At 44.5% G+C, this 17,473-nt stretch overlaps 1 protein-coding gene across 30 annotated transcripts in view; it reads right to left on the bottom strand.

Annotated features, from left to right (window-relative positions):
* Positions 1-478: 478 nt before the first annotated feature.
* TCF7L2 (transcription factor 7 like 2) overlaps positions 479-17,473 on the bottom strand; it is a 191,370-nt gene continuing 174,375 nt past the window's right edge. For 7 of the 30 annotated variants that reach the window (XM_077126042.1, XM_077126045.1, XM_077126044.1 and 4 more), the window contains 7 exons: positions 15,646-15,786; positions 14,852-15,011; positions 14,396-14,503; positions 9,302-9,350; positions 8,666-8,716; positions 7,355-7,427; positions 479-1,828 (listed from right to left, as the gene is read on the bottom strand). In XM_077126042.1, the coding sequence (XP_076982157.1) occupies positions 1,405-1,828; positions 7,355-7,427; positions 8,666-8,716; positions 9,302-9,350; positions 14,396-14,503; positions 14,852-15,011; positions 15,646-15,786 (1,006 nt within the window). In that variant the 3' untranslated portion in view covers positions 479-1,404. Of the gene's footprint in view, positions 1,829-6,656; positions 6,731-7,354; positions 7,428-8,665; positions 8,717-9,301; positions 9,351-14,395; positions 14,504-14,851; positions 15,012-15,645; positions 15,787-17,473 lie in introns of those variants that run through there. The other 23 variants (XM_077126046.1, XM_077126047.1, XM_077126052.1 and 20 more) reach the window with 10 other exon arrangements.

The raw sequence follows: 17,473 nt of genomic DNA, 5'->3' as shown, positions 1-17,473 counted from the left end.
GGTTTTTTTTTTTTATTTTTAAAGTTCGCGACCTACTTGTATGTGATACGGGCACATAAAAGCGGCAGCTGGGTTTTCCTTTAAGAGTAATCTAATATACAGAATTTTGGCCCTTAAGGGTTTATACCTCTTCATTTAAAATGCTTTCTGGACAATCTGCTACCAAACACATCTTGTTATAGGTGACATTAAAACTACATACAAATTTACCTATGTAACATCACAGCAAAACATGATGAACAGAAATTACAGCATCAAAAAGAGGGAGAAAGCTAAAGTCACTGAGAATTTTGGCACATAAAGTTTTGCACACGTCAGTCCGTGTCCTAAAGGCGCAGGCTACCCCGCTGCGAGTCTGAAGGGGACACCAGAATGGGTTCCCACTGCTTCTCGTACAGCGTCGCTAAGATTCCCTCACTAATTTTCAAGTCTTATTTTACGTAATGGCTTTTAAAGCGACTTTTGTTAATGCTACTGATCCTTGAATGCAACTATTAATGTCCATTTGGCGGCATCTGGGTTTCAGAGAACAACAACAAAAAGTCAAAAAGGGCAAAAAAAAATATATACACATTTTATATATAAACTTAAAAACCTTGTACAAATGAGTTGTTATAATATAAGATGCTTATGCTAAGGGGGGAAAAAAACTTTATACAATTTCAAGAAAAAGGAAAACATATTTAAAAAGGGACAACGTACAGGTAGGACGAGCAATCTCTAAAGCAATAAATACTACTGGTCCAACAGCGTGGTGATTCCATTAATTGTTGAGTAGCATCCCCCTCCCCCCCAAAAGAACAACACCAGGGAACAAGGTATATTAACACATTTTAACCCTTTGTTTCTGTACATTTAAACAATAACAAGTAACATCACAATAAAAGTTGTCTCACACAGAAAACAAAAAAGTAATGGCACTGCATTCATTGTGCCCCATGGTTTAAAAACCAGATGTAAAATGATTGGTTCGCAAGCTCGTATTTAATACAAATAATACAGAACCAACTCCTTCTGGAGAGCTGCTTCAAATTGCTTCTTTTTTTTTTCCTTTTTGTTTGTTAATCAGTCTTTTTAAAACTAAGCTATCCGAACTACATAACAGTTATGTATATATATATATATTTTTAAACGCTACAAAGACTTTAAACAGCTGTTGATAAAAATTTTGGTAGAATCATGAGGTTCTTCTCTCATCTACATATTTAAAAGGAGAACTTGAAATAAGAATGGGTCAAATATTGACCAATGAACTCGATAAACATCAACTAATGTAGCCACGTGGCACAAAATTAAAGAGTACAAAACAGAACCTTCCAAAGGAGGGGGAAAGAAAGGAAACGCAAAAACCAACCATGAAACAAAACCAACGCGGGGAGAGGGGGGTGGCTGATGAAGCCAAAGCTATTCTAAAGCCTTGGTGACCAGGGAGAGAGGCTGGGGCTGGGTCCCGGCCAGAGAGCTGTGGGAATGTAAGGAAGATGTCGAAGGCTGTGCAAGAGATGAGGAGGGAGCGATGGGCGGCTGCAAAGAGGCGGGAGGCAGGTCCAGGGCCCCGTTGGGACAGAGGGCGGGGGCCTTGCCGTGGGCGGCCTCGGCGAGCAGGAGAGCAGGCGGCGGAGGCAGCATGGAGAGGTGGGCCAGGGGGTCGGGCTTCAGGGACAGCGACAGAGGCTGGGTCTGCTCAGTCTGTGACTTGGCGTCTTGGGGGGGAGAGCCTAGCAGATTGGGGGAGGGAGGTGGCGAGTCTAGTAAGCTTCCATCTGAAGAGGGTGGGCTGAGGCAGCTGCCTTCACCTTGTATGTAGCGAACGCACTTTTTTTTTCTCCTAAAAACAGGGGGAGAGAGTTGTCTGTGAATAAAGGGCAGAGATGCCACGGGAAGAGCGTTATCTACGGCTCAGAGGCAGGGGACGTCGCCTCGCAGGTGCCCCACGCCCGCTGGCCAGAGCAATTATAGTCGGGCGGGGCTGCTCGGCTCCTACTGCCTGGCCCCGCCCCTGCCCCGCCCCCTCCCCGCCCCAGCCCCGCCCCAGCCCCAGTGCGCGTGAGCGGACCCGAGGAAGCCCCCAGCGGGCCGTGGCAGCTAGTGGCCTCGTCCACGTGGAGAGGAACTGCAAAGTTCTCATTGGGCTTAGAAATTCCAACCTTCCCGCCCGTTCCCATCAGCACCACCCTCCCCCCCCACCATGACTGCCTGTGTGTGTACGTGTGTGTGTGTAAAAGAGAAAGACAGAGCTCCTTCCCCAGGCGCCTCATCTCAATAGGAGACTCTCAAAATGCTGACGGTTGAGCCCACATAGCTGAAGGCAGCGCTAGCAAGAGGCTTAAAGGTTTTAACCCGCCACCACCGCGGCTGCTGGCGCTCAGAAAGAGCTCCCGGGCTTATCTGTTAAGAACCACACCAAATCAAGAGAGGTCAGAACCGAGGGAGGGGGTGGGTGGGGGTGGGGGTGAGAACAAAATTAAAACAAAGCAAACTAAAAACAAAACGAAAAACAACCAAAACAAACAAACAAAAAAAAACACCCACCAAAACAGGTAGAAGAGGATTAAAAAAAAAAAAAAGGTGGGGGAAGAATAAGAGAAACAGAAAATGATCCAAAGAAACAAGAATAACTGGTTGTATGGCCTGCAGGTTGTGGATTAAATTAAGAATCAAACTTGATTTTTTTTTTCAAAGATTTGGGGTTTTCCCCTCCCCCACCCCAGAGTGAGACAGCTGGAAGGAAAGACGGTGAGAATGGGGATTGAGGGGTACAGGGTCCTCAGAGGGGCTCTGCCCACTGTCAACCTGCTGATACTGGAGCCAGGCTCAGGGAGTGGAGGACGTGGCACAAGCCAGTCACCAGAAAGTGACGACAAAGACCAACTGCCAGGGAATCGCAGCACGGACCTGGGTTACTGGGCCTGGGTTACTGTGATTAGTTTTTAGAAAACTAATTGGAAGCTAATTAGAAACACTAATTTTGTCCGGCACCAAAAGCAGAATATCCTCTCTCCACTACCCATTTATGTAAGAAGTATAAAGGAGCATTTCTGAGCCTTGTTGCTTATCATCAAAGGATGGGGTTGGGAAAATCGACTAAAGAAATTGAGCATGTGACTTCAAAGCTTCTCATACCATTAATCCCAGTTTGATGGGATAATATTTGGTAGGAAAGGTGATCCTGGGGATCAACCCCACTAATGCAGTAAAAATAACGCAGATATAGGGAATGTGCTGATCTAAGTAGCCCTAGAATACAGTCAGAACCAAAGCTGATAACACTGTCTAAAAACAAGTGCTTGAGTGCCTGGCTGGCTTTCTGCTGCTGGAAAGCTATCAAGATGCTGTCTGGCTGAAGACAGTCACTGTCGGACAGTGTCACTGGCCTCTGAAAGGACGGCAGTGTGTTTAGTTCCTCCCCAGAGCTGCCTGGCCATGCTCCTTGATCTCTAGGATATGGAATCAGCAAGGTGGCCAGAAGGTAGGGAAGGAGGGAGAGGTAGAAAGGAACATGCTCAGTCCTCCTTGCCTCCCAGAGGCAGAGACCCATCGGACTGGTGGCCTCAGGGTCTGTCCATCCCCTCCAGGACAGAAGGAATTCTGGGTGCAAGTGCAGCCCATGCCACGGCTCCCCTCTCACCCTTAGTTTGGCAAGGTTCCTTTTGCTCCCCTGGGATAGACTGAAATAGACTGAGGGTTCCACTCCCATCCCAGAAACCAAGATAAATAATTAAGCCTCTCAGAGTTTTAACCACCTTAGCCTACAGATCAAAACATGCTCAAAAACTAAGATGTCCATGCAATTTAAAAATGGGAGAAGGTAGGGGAGTAGGGCTGGGGGTGGCATAAGCAAAACTGAGAAAGCAGTAGGGAAAAATGAGAGAGAGGAAAGGAAAGGGAGAAGAAGAAAAAGCAGCGGGGTGGGGTGGGGGGGACAACAGGAAAAACAAGAGAATGATGCACCAAGCAGCATTCCATGCTATATTAGGGCAGAGTGAAAAGATGGGAAAAGCAACTTGGTGGGCTCAAAACAGAATCTTGTTAAAATGTCCTCAAATGTCAAATAAAATTAGAAACCCTGTGTAGCAAGCTGGGAGCCCTGATTGGGTAGGAGCGTTTCTGGTATTCTCTTCGCCCCTCCCAGCCCCATGACACAGAAGTTTCCGGATCGTGGGGATGAGCATGGGACATGAAGACTGAATGAGACAGGGATGTTCACCTAATTGTGGCTGTGCAAAAGGTACTTGGAAAACAAACACATTTCTGAGTCAGAAAATCCTGTTTTGCAACTTTCTTTTTTTAAGTGCATTTTGTTCTATTGGTTTAGCAAGCCAGACATGGTCATGGCCAAGTTAAAAGGTAAAGCTGAGGAATGAAGAGACAGGTAAGTACCTGTACAAACCCCAAAGTTTATGTTCCCTTCCTAGGCTCCGTCTCCAAGTAGAGGGGTAGCCTCATAAAATTCCATTTTTAGTGTCTTAGGTATTCATTCTGAAGGGAAACTGCTCCTGTTCTGGAATACCCTTAAGAGACAGCAGAAATGCATTTGCTAGTGCTTTTAGGGTAGGAAGACGCATGCCCAAGAGAAGAAAATGGCCACTGGGAAAGTTCCAGGTAATGCTGGAAAGAACCCCATGGGGAAGGAACAGGGCCGGCTGGACTCTGGCCACCAAGGCCAGGAGCTTCTGGGTCATCTCAGAAGACATCTTGATCGTCATCCCCTCAAAGCCACACTTTAGAAAACCACACAGCTAAAACATGAAGCGGTCACCAAAGGTGGTTTCAGAAAACCGGGGTTTTCTGGTTAATCTTTTGTTTTTTTGGTTAAAATGTCAAGAACACTCTGGTCTCTTGGAGGACGCCACACCCTGGTTTTAAGTGAGGTACGGGCTGCGTCTCAGAGGGGAACGTCTGTCCTGGTCAACACCAGTAATGATCACTTCCAGAAAAAAAACCAAAACCTAAAAAACACTGGCCAAGCCTAACTTGCAGCAACTGCTTCTGAAACAAGAGAGAGAGTCATCAACCACCCCCCACCCCCAAGAATAAAATAAACAAAGGAGGCACCTGAGCTAGGCTTATTGTGGCGTGTACAGTCGCACGATTCTGCAGATCCTAAGAGACCCACCCTTACAAGCGGCCCGTGTGATCAGCCTATCATTCCCCCATGGCAGGGTGTCCCAGAAAAGGATCCTGCAGCTGCTAATCTTCCTTCTCAGCACACGGCGATTTTGATACAAATTCGCTGCTCAGATAGGGTAAAAGCAGACTTCCTGCTTTCCTTGGCTAGTCCTAATTAAAGACCTAACGCCCTCGGTCAGCTTTTCCATCAGACTCCTTGCTGTTTACACACAGAAGCCCTGGCCTGAGCTGAAAGGACATTGGTCACCTCTGTGAACATGTCACAGGATGACAAGCTGCTCACTGACAAATCCCTTTCCTGGGGGTTCAGCTCAAGGCCCCTGGATCCCTGGCTCCATGGACAGAGGGTACCTTCTCAGGCCCTTGTCTATAATAAAGGCCTCTACATGCCTGGCCAATGTGAGGAACTTCACCAATCTCTCGTACTGGCATCAGAGAAGGGGAGAGACACGGGGGGCTCGTGGGCATGCACGTGATGTGATGAACGTCTGATCTACAGTCTAAACACGGAGGACACGGCAAAGGCATGGAGGAGAGGGAGACGTGACAAGGGAGGCACTACAAACAGGAAAGTGTGTTTGGGGTGTTGAAATACCTACCATCACAATATTCCAAATTCAAAGACTGCTTGTATCAGAACAAAGAAACAACAAATTTAACCAAAGGTGGTCATTCAAGGATAGGAAATGAGACAAGAACTAGTTGGTATCCCTCCACCAAGAAGGAAGTACCTGCAGCCTTCCCTGAAATTACAGATTAGGTGGAAACTTGCAAGTAGAATATGGGTGTTGAATTTGGAGTCATCTGAGCTTTTCTGATTCCTTTTGGTACCAATGCTATAGATACATATATATATATATTTTAATTTTGCAAGCCTAGCAATGCTGGAGTTATGTGCCTGCAAACTCACTGCTTGCAGCCCTTCAGCTGGTGCATGCCACTCAATGCCACGCTTTGTTTTAGCACTGTAAAACAATGTCTACTAACCCCAAGCTCCTCTGTACATGGATATGTGATTTTTAAACACTGAAAACAAAACCAAAAGAAAAAACAAAAACAAAAACAGAACAAAACAAAAAACAAAACCAAAAGTCTGCCCCAGAGCACTTCTTCCAGCGTTTTGACCCCAGGTGTGTGGGCACGCTACCACTGCCAAGCTTTAACCCTTTGGAGATGGCAGCGCTACGTGCTCAGTCCACACACCACCAAAGCATTCATAGGGCCGGGCCAGTTCCAGAACCCTGGCTTTAAAAGCCAAAGGATAACTGCCCGTCCTTATACGTTAAGCTCTCGGTCTCAGTTCTACTGCCAGGATATGTTATATCTAAGAGCAGGGGGAGGGAACAGAGAAAGTGGGAAGAGGAAATGGCACGAAATTAGCAAGGAAATTTTGAAGAATGAGGATTATTAGTCTTCAATGCCAGTGAAGAAGTAGATGGGAACGAGGTCAAAATAATAGAGTCACACTAAGGTACCAGAAGGACAGAATGCTTTGATTTTCCCAGAGGCCTAACAGTGGTAATATACCTGCACGGTTTGCACCATAAAGTCTGTCGGTCAAGCCCGAACAGTGCCCGACACTTCTTTGGAGTATTTGCATCTGTTAGCATAAGGTAAACACAAAAACAAAAAACAAAAAACAACAAATGGTGGGTCGTGCTCGATTAGATGTGACATCTCAGCTTCTCTATCACCTTGGCTCTATTTATCCTCTGCTCTCACAAGGGACATGAAAGGAAAGGACTTCTATGAGTCAAAAGGAAAACAAAACAAAAAAAAACAACAAAAAGAAAACAAAATAAAACAGAAAGACACGGGTTAAAAAAAAAAAAGAAATAAAAATAGAGAGAAGAGGAGGGGAGAAGGTGACAATATTTGCTTCTACCTAGGCCAGGATTTGATGGATGTCACTGAGCCCCATCATCAGCCCCCATCATAGGACGGGAACTAGCAGGCAGCTGTTCCCTGGGAGGGGCGCGCGGGGCTTCGCGGTGGCCGGCCCGAGGAGGCACGAGTGATGCTGTTTTACAGTGGCATTTTGGCTAGCAGCAGCGGGGAGAACAAGCACGTCCCTCACGAGCCCATCACACTGGCAATGCCCCACTCCCTCGTTCTCCTAAGATCCACACACAGAGAGCTACAAAGCAACAGGGCAGAGAAGGGGGAAAGGACCGAATAAACCAGCTGCAAACCAGCACAGCGAATCTGGGAAATCTATACACACCTGCAAGGGCCGCACCAGTTATTCTGTTGATCAAGGCCAAAGCGCGCTCGGCATTTCTTAGGAGCGCTCAGGTCTGAATGAGTTCAAGAAAGAAGCGAGCAGAGTTGGAAGTGGGAGAGAAGGGAGAGAAAGGAAGGAAGAGGGAGGGAGGGGGAGAGGGAGGGGAAAAGAGAAAGATACAAATAAGAAAAAAATAAAAATAAAAAAGGGAATAAATCAATGACCTGGTTACTAATTGCAAAATATTGACTTTTGATTTTTAACTTTCTTAAAAAAAAAAAAAGTTAAAAAAAAATCACATTCTTATTCAACTTGTGAAATTAGCTGTTGCAAATAAAGCTGCAGTATCCCTTCTTTAAAGACTGTCTCAGATTGTGATTGAGCTGATAAAGGGAAGTTTGATACTGAAAAACTAACTCTTTTAAATAATATTTTTCCTTTTTTATTTTTTTGCTTTTGCCTTCCTTTTTTTGAGTTTGTTTCCTTAAAGAAGAAAATAAAGCGGAGGGAATTAAGTTTGTAACATGCTTATGCTTTTTTCTTCTCAGAGTATAACAGCTTAAAAAGGAAAAAAAAACTATAAATAAAAACAGAACAAAACGAAACAAAATAGAAAGAAATAAAGAAAGAAAAGGGTTGTGGTATTGGGATATTGCAGCTTTTGGAATGTTCATCTTTTCTTTTTCTTTTTATCTATTTTCATTAATATTAAGAGAAGAACAGATAAAGGTAAACAGGCTATGTGAATGAGCTGTTAAGGGTTAGTTAGAAGCTCATAGCAGCATGTAAGCAGGCACAATCAGTAAAATGCTAGTGGATTTGCAAATTATGAGCAGAAAAGCAAAAGGAAGAAAAAAACTAAAATAAAAAAAGCAAAGGAAAAAATAATCATATTGCGGATGCATGCTTGCATGAGAAAACTTAGTGGGAGCAATGAAAAAAATGCCATTAGATTAAGGAGGTTTATTACTGAATTCCTTCCATTTTTAAAAAAAAAAACCAGTCTCTTTTAAAGAAATACTGCATATTCAATTTGCACAGTTAGTTCAACTCTAAATCACTGTCATCACTGCTTAAACAACCGTTATGGGAAAAATAAACAAATGTTAAATTAAAGTAAAAAAACAAAAACAAAAAAAACAGAACAGAAGCAACTGAAAAAAATCTACCGAAACATACAAAACCGTGTAGATGGTCATTTTAAAGAATGTTCAAATGTCATACGTGTTTAATGTTAATAAAACTATAATGGCAAGAAAAATTAAAAAACAGTTTATCAACTATTTTAATGACTCAAAATGACATTAGCACCTGTAATCGGAGGAAGTGAAAGGCAAGGATTTAGGAAACATTCGCTGTGTTCTGAAAAAAAAGAACAAATTATACAAAGCCTTCAAATTTTTGTTTGTTTGTTTGTAAAAGCCTGGTCTTCTCCAAGGGACCGCTGAGATTGCCTATGCAGTATTTCTAATTTCTTCTAGAGAATGACAAACCTCCTTAATTTAAAATGGGTGCAATTTACCACTGTAAAGGCATGCATCAGAACATTCGGGAACAGCCCAGTTAATATCAAACACTCACACACACCCCTCCTACTCCCCTAAGTCCCCTTCTCATCCCTACTCAGACACATACAAAATTAGCAGACTACATAAATCCCGGCATAGGCATGCCTACAGCTCTCCAATTACAGGCTTTGCAGTTATTTAAAAACACATTCCACTAGATTTACAATGTGCTTTTCATGCAACAATGAATGCTACTAGCTTTAAAAGGGCAGTCATAAAGCAATTAATTAAAAATGCATAAACAAAAAGGCTGGCTAAGATGGGTTCCCCCACAATGTCCTGGCCTTGAGTTTCTCCTACCTCCCCCAGAGAGAAGCCTAACGTAGGAGAGTGGACCCCGGGGTACTGCTCCTTCCTCCAGACTCTTATGGTAACTTACCATTGGTCTCTCCAGGCTGCTTGTCCCTTTTCCTCTTCTTCTTCTTTCCCTAGATGAAACAGATGAAACCACAGGGAATTATTTCAAGAAGCAGACAGGAGGAGGGCATGTGGGCTCACCTGGATAGGAGAAGGCAGGAGGAGGGGGACATACTGGTCATTTCCACCCACACCGGCTCCTTGAGTGTTTTCCAACCTCCAAGCTCCTTTTAATTCAAAGGCCCCTTGGCTTGTGCCCCAGCCAGAGGGACACACACTCTCTGGGAGAAGAGACGGGATCAGCAGGTGAGAAAGGAAAGACCTCTTTTCCTGCTTATCGAACCTGACCCAGAGCATTTTATCAGTTTGTTCCATAAAAGGAAGAGGAGAACTGGATGAGGAAGATTCAAGAAACGTGGAGTGATGGGGAAGCAAGGATGGACGCTGTGAGGGATCACGTGGCTTAGAGAGCTACCATGCCCCAAACAAGTCACCTACTTCTTAAGGCCAATGGACTAAGAGAAGAAGAGCTTTACTTGGAGCTTGTCTCAGAACCACACAGCTTGGGTATTTTTTTGTTGGGGGTGGGGGGGCTTGGTTTTAAGAGATGGAAAGAAAATCCAAAATCATCTGAGTGCCGTTTGAAACTGCTGAATCCATGAAAGAGAGAGCTCCCTCTGTTCTCCCCTATCTTTCGTAATGATGGCGACGATAACCCTTGATAGTAACAGCGAGCATTCACGAATGCATGAGAAGGTACCAGAAACTCCTCTGTCAAGGAGGAAATAACAGCTTCGCCCACCATAAGCAAATTCACAGGGGCTGGGAAATGTGTGTGTGTGTGTGTGTGTGTGCGTGTGTGTGTGTGTGTGTGCGTGTGTGTGTGCGCGCGCGCGCGCCTGCCCATGCTCACATCCCATGTGTAATGAGTCACTGTGATATCAACCCAGCCCTTCCCCCTTCAAGAGATAAAGTTTCTACAGCCCTAACATTTATTGAGCTCCTAGTATGTGCCAGGCACGGATCTAACTGCATTACACATGCCGACTCATTTAATCCTCACTACCATCCCATAATACAGGTATTATCGCCATTCCAGTTCTACAAATCAGGACACTGTGCCCAGAGGAGTCGCATGACTTTCCTGAGGACGTGCAGCCTGCAGGGTGGGGCCAGGATGTGAATGCAGGTGGCCTTGCTCTGGAGCTGGTGTTCTCGGGCTCCTCTGCCTCCTCGCACACGCCTAGTTCTTCAAGGAAACTCTTTTTCCATTGCTGAAGGGTGATGAATTGTATGGAGGCATTCAAGGTCTCCAGCCGGATGCCCCTTGCTGTCCCAGCCTACTCATGGATGTGGGGTGGGAACAGGAGGATCCCTTATTTCAGGTCTGGGATTACTTCTCCCTCACTCACTCCACCAACACCAGCCCTATCCGTGTGAGTTAACTACCCAGGATTATATAAAAGTTTCATAAACAAAAGAAATGGCCTCGTGTGTGTTTCAGAATACTGATATAACATTACTTTTGCCTAAAGGTTCACATGGTATGTTGACTCCAGAAAAGGACAATGATAAGCAGAAAACTTGAGAATCCTCTGGGCCCTGAAAGGAGAACCTCACAGCAGAGATGCCACAGGGTTTGGGTCCATCCCAGAGGCTGAAAGCCAACTCTTTCAGAGAAGACCTCTCTGCCGTCTCAGGTCTTAGGGCCAGCACCACTTGAGAAATTCCGTTTTGCCTTCAGTTCAGTGCTTCTGTTTGAAACATTTTGTGTTTCTTGGTATACAGTGAATTTTTAAAAAGGCATTCTGATGAGGTGCAAGCCTCAGGAGCATTCAGTCATCTCTATGTCTGTGTCCCCCTCGTGGAAGGAGCCAAGTGCCACCTGGCCGTCTCAGAACAGGCAGGAGGACGGAGCTACAGCGTATTTAGGAGAGTGAAGTAAAACCTCAAGTGGGCAGGAAGCGTTCCAACTTCAGGGTGTATCGCATCCACACACCCGAGAGCTTCTAATTCATCTTCAATACAGTGATCACCCACTTCCAGTCTCTTGCCATATATTCTGAAAGGTGGTTGAAAAGTCCTCTGCCCATGAGAAGCTGTCAGTTTAGGAGATATGCTGAGATGTTCACGACTGAGGAAATTACCATTTAGACTAAGAGCTTACAGAGGATGGGGGCTGTGTTTCAACAGGAAGGGGCCATAAAGAAACTTAATAAACTCTTTAGTGAGGTGGGAGGTGCGTCTCAAGGGAGACGGTTACCCTATTACCTCTTTAATTGTAGCAGAAAAGGCATAACGAAAGGGGTAAGGAAAAAATCAAACTCAGATGAGCAAGTGACATGGGTCCTAGCTCCTTCACCCAATCTAGAAGAGCCAGAAAGAAAATGATGCTCTAAAACAATGTTGGAAATTAAGCATCACTATGGTACCAAAATGTCTTCTCTTATGCTCTAGAATGTGCCAAGTGTGACAACCCAAATTTGACTGTTTTACTCAATTCTACTGTCCTATGGTAGCAATAGAAAGACTTTTGTCACTACGTGGCAGAAAAAGATGCATGAAGTTAACTTAGAAAACTTTTCCCAGAAGGACCTCTCTGACTTTGCAGATGACCAAAATAATTTAAAACTCCTTTCTCAATATAGTTACAAAGAAATACCAACAAGGTCCCACCGTAATCATATCCATAAAAGCGTCAATCCTAGAATTCTTGCCCCACAAACTATTTCCTGAGGGAGAGAAGGAAGAAGGGTGTGTGAGTGTGTGTGTTCATGTGCAATGAGTCACAGCAGTATGAATCTAAAACTCCCCCTATAAGAGATAAAGTTTCTGTAGCTCTAAATCCATTTACATCTAAATTTTCTCAAGTCTTATCAGCAGCTCTCCTATGATACAAAATCATCTTCCCAATGCAAAACTAAGCAAAAGTCACTTCAAGTGCTTCCTGAACCTCCTGAAACGTAGAGAGCCCTGCACAAAAAGCCTCGGGCAATATTTCACCTAAATGACTCCCAGGCAAGTCAAGTACAGCACCTTCTTGAAGCTATCAAAGTCTGCCTTATATACAAAGCGTAGAGACTGCAGCCTGCACAACTCCAAAGGGCACCATTAGACACAAACCACAGTGTGAATGGCACCTGCGATGGTTGTGCAGTGTACACCCTGCACAGCTGTTCATGAAGGCTCTGCCATGACCAAGTCTACCTATCACAGATATGACACCTCCCTAGGGAATTGCCTGGCTCCTCTCTGTGACACCACTCTACACTACTCAGAGAGTTGGGTCTATAGTAGGTAAAAGATAGAGATGAACTAAAGAACTTTTGACCCAAAACCAAGAAAGCAACTGTCCTTAAATGATCTGGCTGCACGCATGGAAGTGGAGCCTGTCTGCTGCTGGAAAGCTCCTCCTCAAGGTCAGAGGAGGGTAAGCAGCAAGCTTGTGGGAGAGCACTGACGTTCTCATCCTCTTCCTTTCAGCTCCAGAAGAAAGGCTTCCCCACTGCACACACGCTGAGGATAAATGGAAAGGCACCAAGCAGGGAAGACCCCGTGCGTGCCCATCAGTCAGCGATATGGGCTCTCGGCAGAGCAAATGCTGCCATCGGGAGGCATGAGCACGAGTCCCTGTGTCAACTCCCAGGAAGAACACAGTCTAGAGACTGGTGCTGCCAGCTGAGGGGGGTGGGACCTAGAGGGAGATGGTGGGGACGGCAATTAGGACATGGGAGTTACGGCCACCAGTCTCTACTCTCCATTCTCCCACATCTACATGCCCAGGAGCAGACAACACGCATCAGCTTAAAGGTAAGAGAAGGAAAAGGGAAGAAACCTGAAATGGCTGAGAGTAAGCAGAAAGTTGTCTTCACTCAGGGCCCACATGGTCATGCAGATGCTTTGTAATTTCCTGATGGATGGGAAACCCTGAGAGCGAGACATAGGCTTGATTAAACTCGGAATGCCCATAACACCTTTGCATAATACCTTCACAAGCAGTAATGATTTAATGGACATAGACACCTTCACCACGGATGATGTCAAGAGGAAAATCAGGTCAGAGAGTGTGAATGTGTCCGTAACCATCCCACAGCTTCGTGACACCAACAAGAAAGGAGGGAGAAGAACTGATATTGAGACAAGTTTTTTGCCAACGGAAATGGATGGAAAATCACTTCATAAAACCAAGTGCCGGGTAATAAACTATCAGGCAAAATAAAAGATGTCCCCTCCATCTAGAGAGCACAGAAAGTCCAGAACTCCAGCTATGGGGCAAAAAGCAGACTAAGAAATAAAGGGGGAAGACAGGGTCAGGGGAAAGAAGGAGGGCGACAAAGGTCTCCAACTAAAAAGGAGAACAAGTTTATGGGAGTAAATGAATCACATGTGTACGCTGCAATTAGTAAAAACAGCAGTTCTTCAGTGTTTCCTTAAAACAAAGAAAGGATATTCAGCAAATCCTGCAGATGAAACAAAAAGCACAGGAGGGCACACATCACACCACACACACCTAGCCTCACCCCAGCTGGGCCCAGAGTCACGTAGTTCATCCTGCCAAAGGATGATTTCTGCTGGCTACTTTCAAGGATATTCTCATCACGCCCCTCCCAGGATGAAACAGGCTTTCAATTGCTGCACCATGGCATAAGGAATTGTTCTGTTTTTCCCTCTTAAGAGTAAAGGCCCTTCTGGAAGACCTACAAAAAATTTAACCGTCTCCTGCCGTCCCTACCTCCTAGTCTTCTGGTAAGGCCATACCACTGCTGGGGAGCACAGGAACCTATTCTGCTACACATCAGCCCTACTGGGCATATCCTGGAGCCATACCTCTTCAGAGATGTGGACAGCCTCAACTCGAGCTCATCTGTCCTGAGCTGGACAGTGGACCACCAGCCAGTCCCCTGAAGAACTACTGCAGTGCCGAATGGAGCCACCCAGGAAGTCAAGACAAGACCCTCCAACTGAGGGCTTGGGCGAAATGGTAAGAGTCCAGGAAGCTAGCAGACCAAAGGGTTCTGAGGCCTGATTCAAGTTGGCAGTTAACCACTTTCTTGGTCTATACAGACACACAATACATCTCTAAAGACTCTAGAAATGAGAAAAATGATCCACCTACATAGTTATCCCGTGCAGACCAGCCGGGGTACAGCTGCATATGAAGCTGTCGCTCCTTCCGGGCCAGCTCGTAGTATTTCGCTTGCTCTTCTCTGGACAGCGCATGCCACTGGAGGGGCACGGGGCGAGAAAAAGACAAGCAAGCATGTCAACAAGTGCACTTGTCCAGAGAATAAATAATGATTCTTTTTTTGGGCAAGTCCACCCAGAAATGGTATAATCTGCCTACGCTGAGATGAAAACCTGATTTATCATTTATATTATTCTATCATTTGCTCCCTCTGTGGAAGTTCAGAGGGAGATGGTTGTGGCTGTTCAGTGTTACTGGCATGTGGAATTCCTCGTCTTGACTCAGTGAAAGCCATTAAAGGAGTCAGACAAGGACATTTCGCCACCCTACCTGCTGTGCCCTGGTCCATTCTGCCTTCTCCTTTTCCCACTGAAGCAAGTTACCTACCCTTCGCCCGAGGATCTGGTTGATGGCTGCGCTTTCTTTCAACGTGCACTCAGCTACGACCTTTGCTCTCATTTCCTTCATATACAACATGAATGCATTTAGAGGTTTCTTTATATGTGGCTTCTTCTTTTCTTCTTCCTTTTTGGAGTCCTGATGCTTTCTGGATATAGAAAAAACAGACAGACACAACCCAATAAAGAGCCACATGGCCCGACTTCCTCCATAACCCAGAGCCCAAATCTTGCCTCTTTGCACCTGAACCTAGCAGTTTTTGCATAAAAATCACACTTCCACATTTGGTCTTCTCCACTCTGGAAAATGGAACAAAAATAGCCTGGGAACAGGGTAGAGGAAGAGATGGATTTTGTAATTACTTCCTCAAGTTTCTTAAGTACATGATTTTCCCAAGCCAGAGGGGAAAGCACACTGTTGCCATCTCCATCTCATCAGACTTCTCATTCTTTCAGAACAGAACACCAAACATTCAATTTTGGGGTTAGAGGATGGGGAAGTGGTTACAAATCCCAGTCTATCCAAATACATTAAAAAAAAAACAACAAAAAAAAAACAGCTCTGCTCTACCCCACGGTGAGTGCAGTGGGTGAAACTCTGCCCCTGTCCACCTTCTCCTTCTTTGTAAGGGTCCCAGACCCCACCCAGGCTGGGATTTGGTGCACTCAAACCCAGCCAGGCTGACCTGAGGAAAAGAGGCACAAGCCACCAGCCACCGCAGCTCTAATGGGCTCAATGGACACGCTGGGGAAAAAGAAAGGGGTGAAAAGAACAGCACTTACGAGCTATGGAGTGAGCCGACGTCGCTCTGGGAGGATTCCTGTTTGACTGTTGGTGTGACTATGGCTGGGTGGGGAATGCCCGTCGTGTGAAGAGTGTGATGTGGTGGGACCATATGGGGAGGGAACCTGGAAGACAGAAAGCTGTGTAAATCGTCAGAATAAAAATGAATGAATGGGGAGGGATGTGTATACACAATTAAAAAAAAAAAAAAACAGCACATAACACTCACATGAAAGCAACCCATGGCATATGAAACCTGTCAGCATTAATTAGCGATAAATTAAACATAATGATTCTCATAACGTCATTAAAGCCAATCTTCCCTTTATTATTGCTACTGACATGAGACATTATGATTTTTAACATCTTTAGCAAAAGACAAATTCAACTGATGTGCTTGGGCAGGAGAGTGGGTTTAGACTACCTGCAGGAAATCGCGTGTCCACTTTCTTTTTGAAGCATGATTAGTGGCTTCTAAGAAGACAATTTTCTAAGACCTAATCAGCTCTAGAATGAAAGGTGAAATTTCTGTTGTATACTGACAGCTAAATAAGATACTAACGTGGTATAGTATACGCACATTTGTGACAATGCTGTATATGTCTCATTAGGCCTCATTCTGTTGATGGAGCACAATTAAATTTTTATTTTTCTTTAGTTGCTGAGCCCCAACATTTTGACAGGAATGGGAGCAAGTAAGGCAGAAGGGGGTGGGGGGGGGGATGTCTAAATATTTCCTATTTTATTCTTATCATAAGTCCCAGCATTTTTAATAAGTTTGTATTCTCTTACTGAAAGATGCCAAGAAAGTAGTACATTTATACACACACACACACTCACAAATGAATCTTTGGATTCTAATTTGTATGGTCTTTCCACCTTTTAAATTCTAGGATTGGGTGGGCCACGGTGGCTCAGCAGGCAAGGATGCTTGCCTGTCATGCCAGAGGACCCAGGTTCGATTCCCGGTGCCTGCCCATGTAAAAAAAAAATTTTAGGATTTCCAAATCACTTTTACTTAATATATTGCATATGTAATAAAAGGCCTTTTAAATGATCGACAAGATTGTAAATGAAGTTAAAAGATAAGTAAACATTAGAGAAATGTTTTCTTCTCTAATGCTGTTCATTTTTAGGAAAGTTCTTTGAAACATCTTACACCCTGAATTGGCATTTCCCAACCATGGAAATTGGCCAGGACATAAAGAGCTAATTTCAAAATACTCTTGGCCCATCTGTAAGCTGATAACTGGATCAGACAAAAGACTTTCACATTTTCTAACATGCTTAGAATCACTATGATCTGCATTAGAAGAACCACCCCTCTTTAACTAACCAGTACACTGTAGAGAAAAGCAGGGTGAGGAGCACAGAGCATAGAGTGTCTAGACAAAGCAAAATGGTGGGTTCCAGCTCCAACCTGCCAAGTTCATGCAAGCGAACAGACTAGGAAGCTATTAAGGTGAAGGGGAGCCCAGATCACGGCAATCATTGCTTTCTTAATAAACTAAAACCCAAAGTAGTTCAACCTGCCTTCCTGGGAATAACAACCCACTCATTTTCAGTGGGCCTTTATTTTCAATTGAGAGAGCCAGATCTCATTCCAAGCAGTACATGGGAACTGGAGGTACGAATGAGAGTGCGAATGAGAGTTTTATTAGGAGAGTTATTTCAGAAGGATTCTGTATTGATTTACAAGACTCTTTTCATATGAGGACTAGAAATGAGAATAATTTCCATTTAACCCAAATAAAGTAAAAAAAAAAATGTTAACTTGAAAATGACGAAAACTTAAAGTAATAACTAATCTACATAGCACAATATAGA

The sequence above is a fragment of the Tamandua tetradactyla genome, chromosome 13 (genome assembly GCF_023851605.1).
Source record: "Tamandua tetradactyla isolate mTamTet1 chromosome 13, mTamTet1.pri, whole genome shotgun sequence".
NCBI classification, from domain to species: Eukaryota; Metazoa; Chordata; class Mammalia; order Pilosa; family Myrmecophagidae; genus Tamandua; species Tamandua tetradactyla.
Note: the sequence above shows the minus strand (reverse complement) of the source record. Positions and strands in the feature narration are given on the sequence as shown.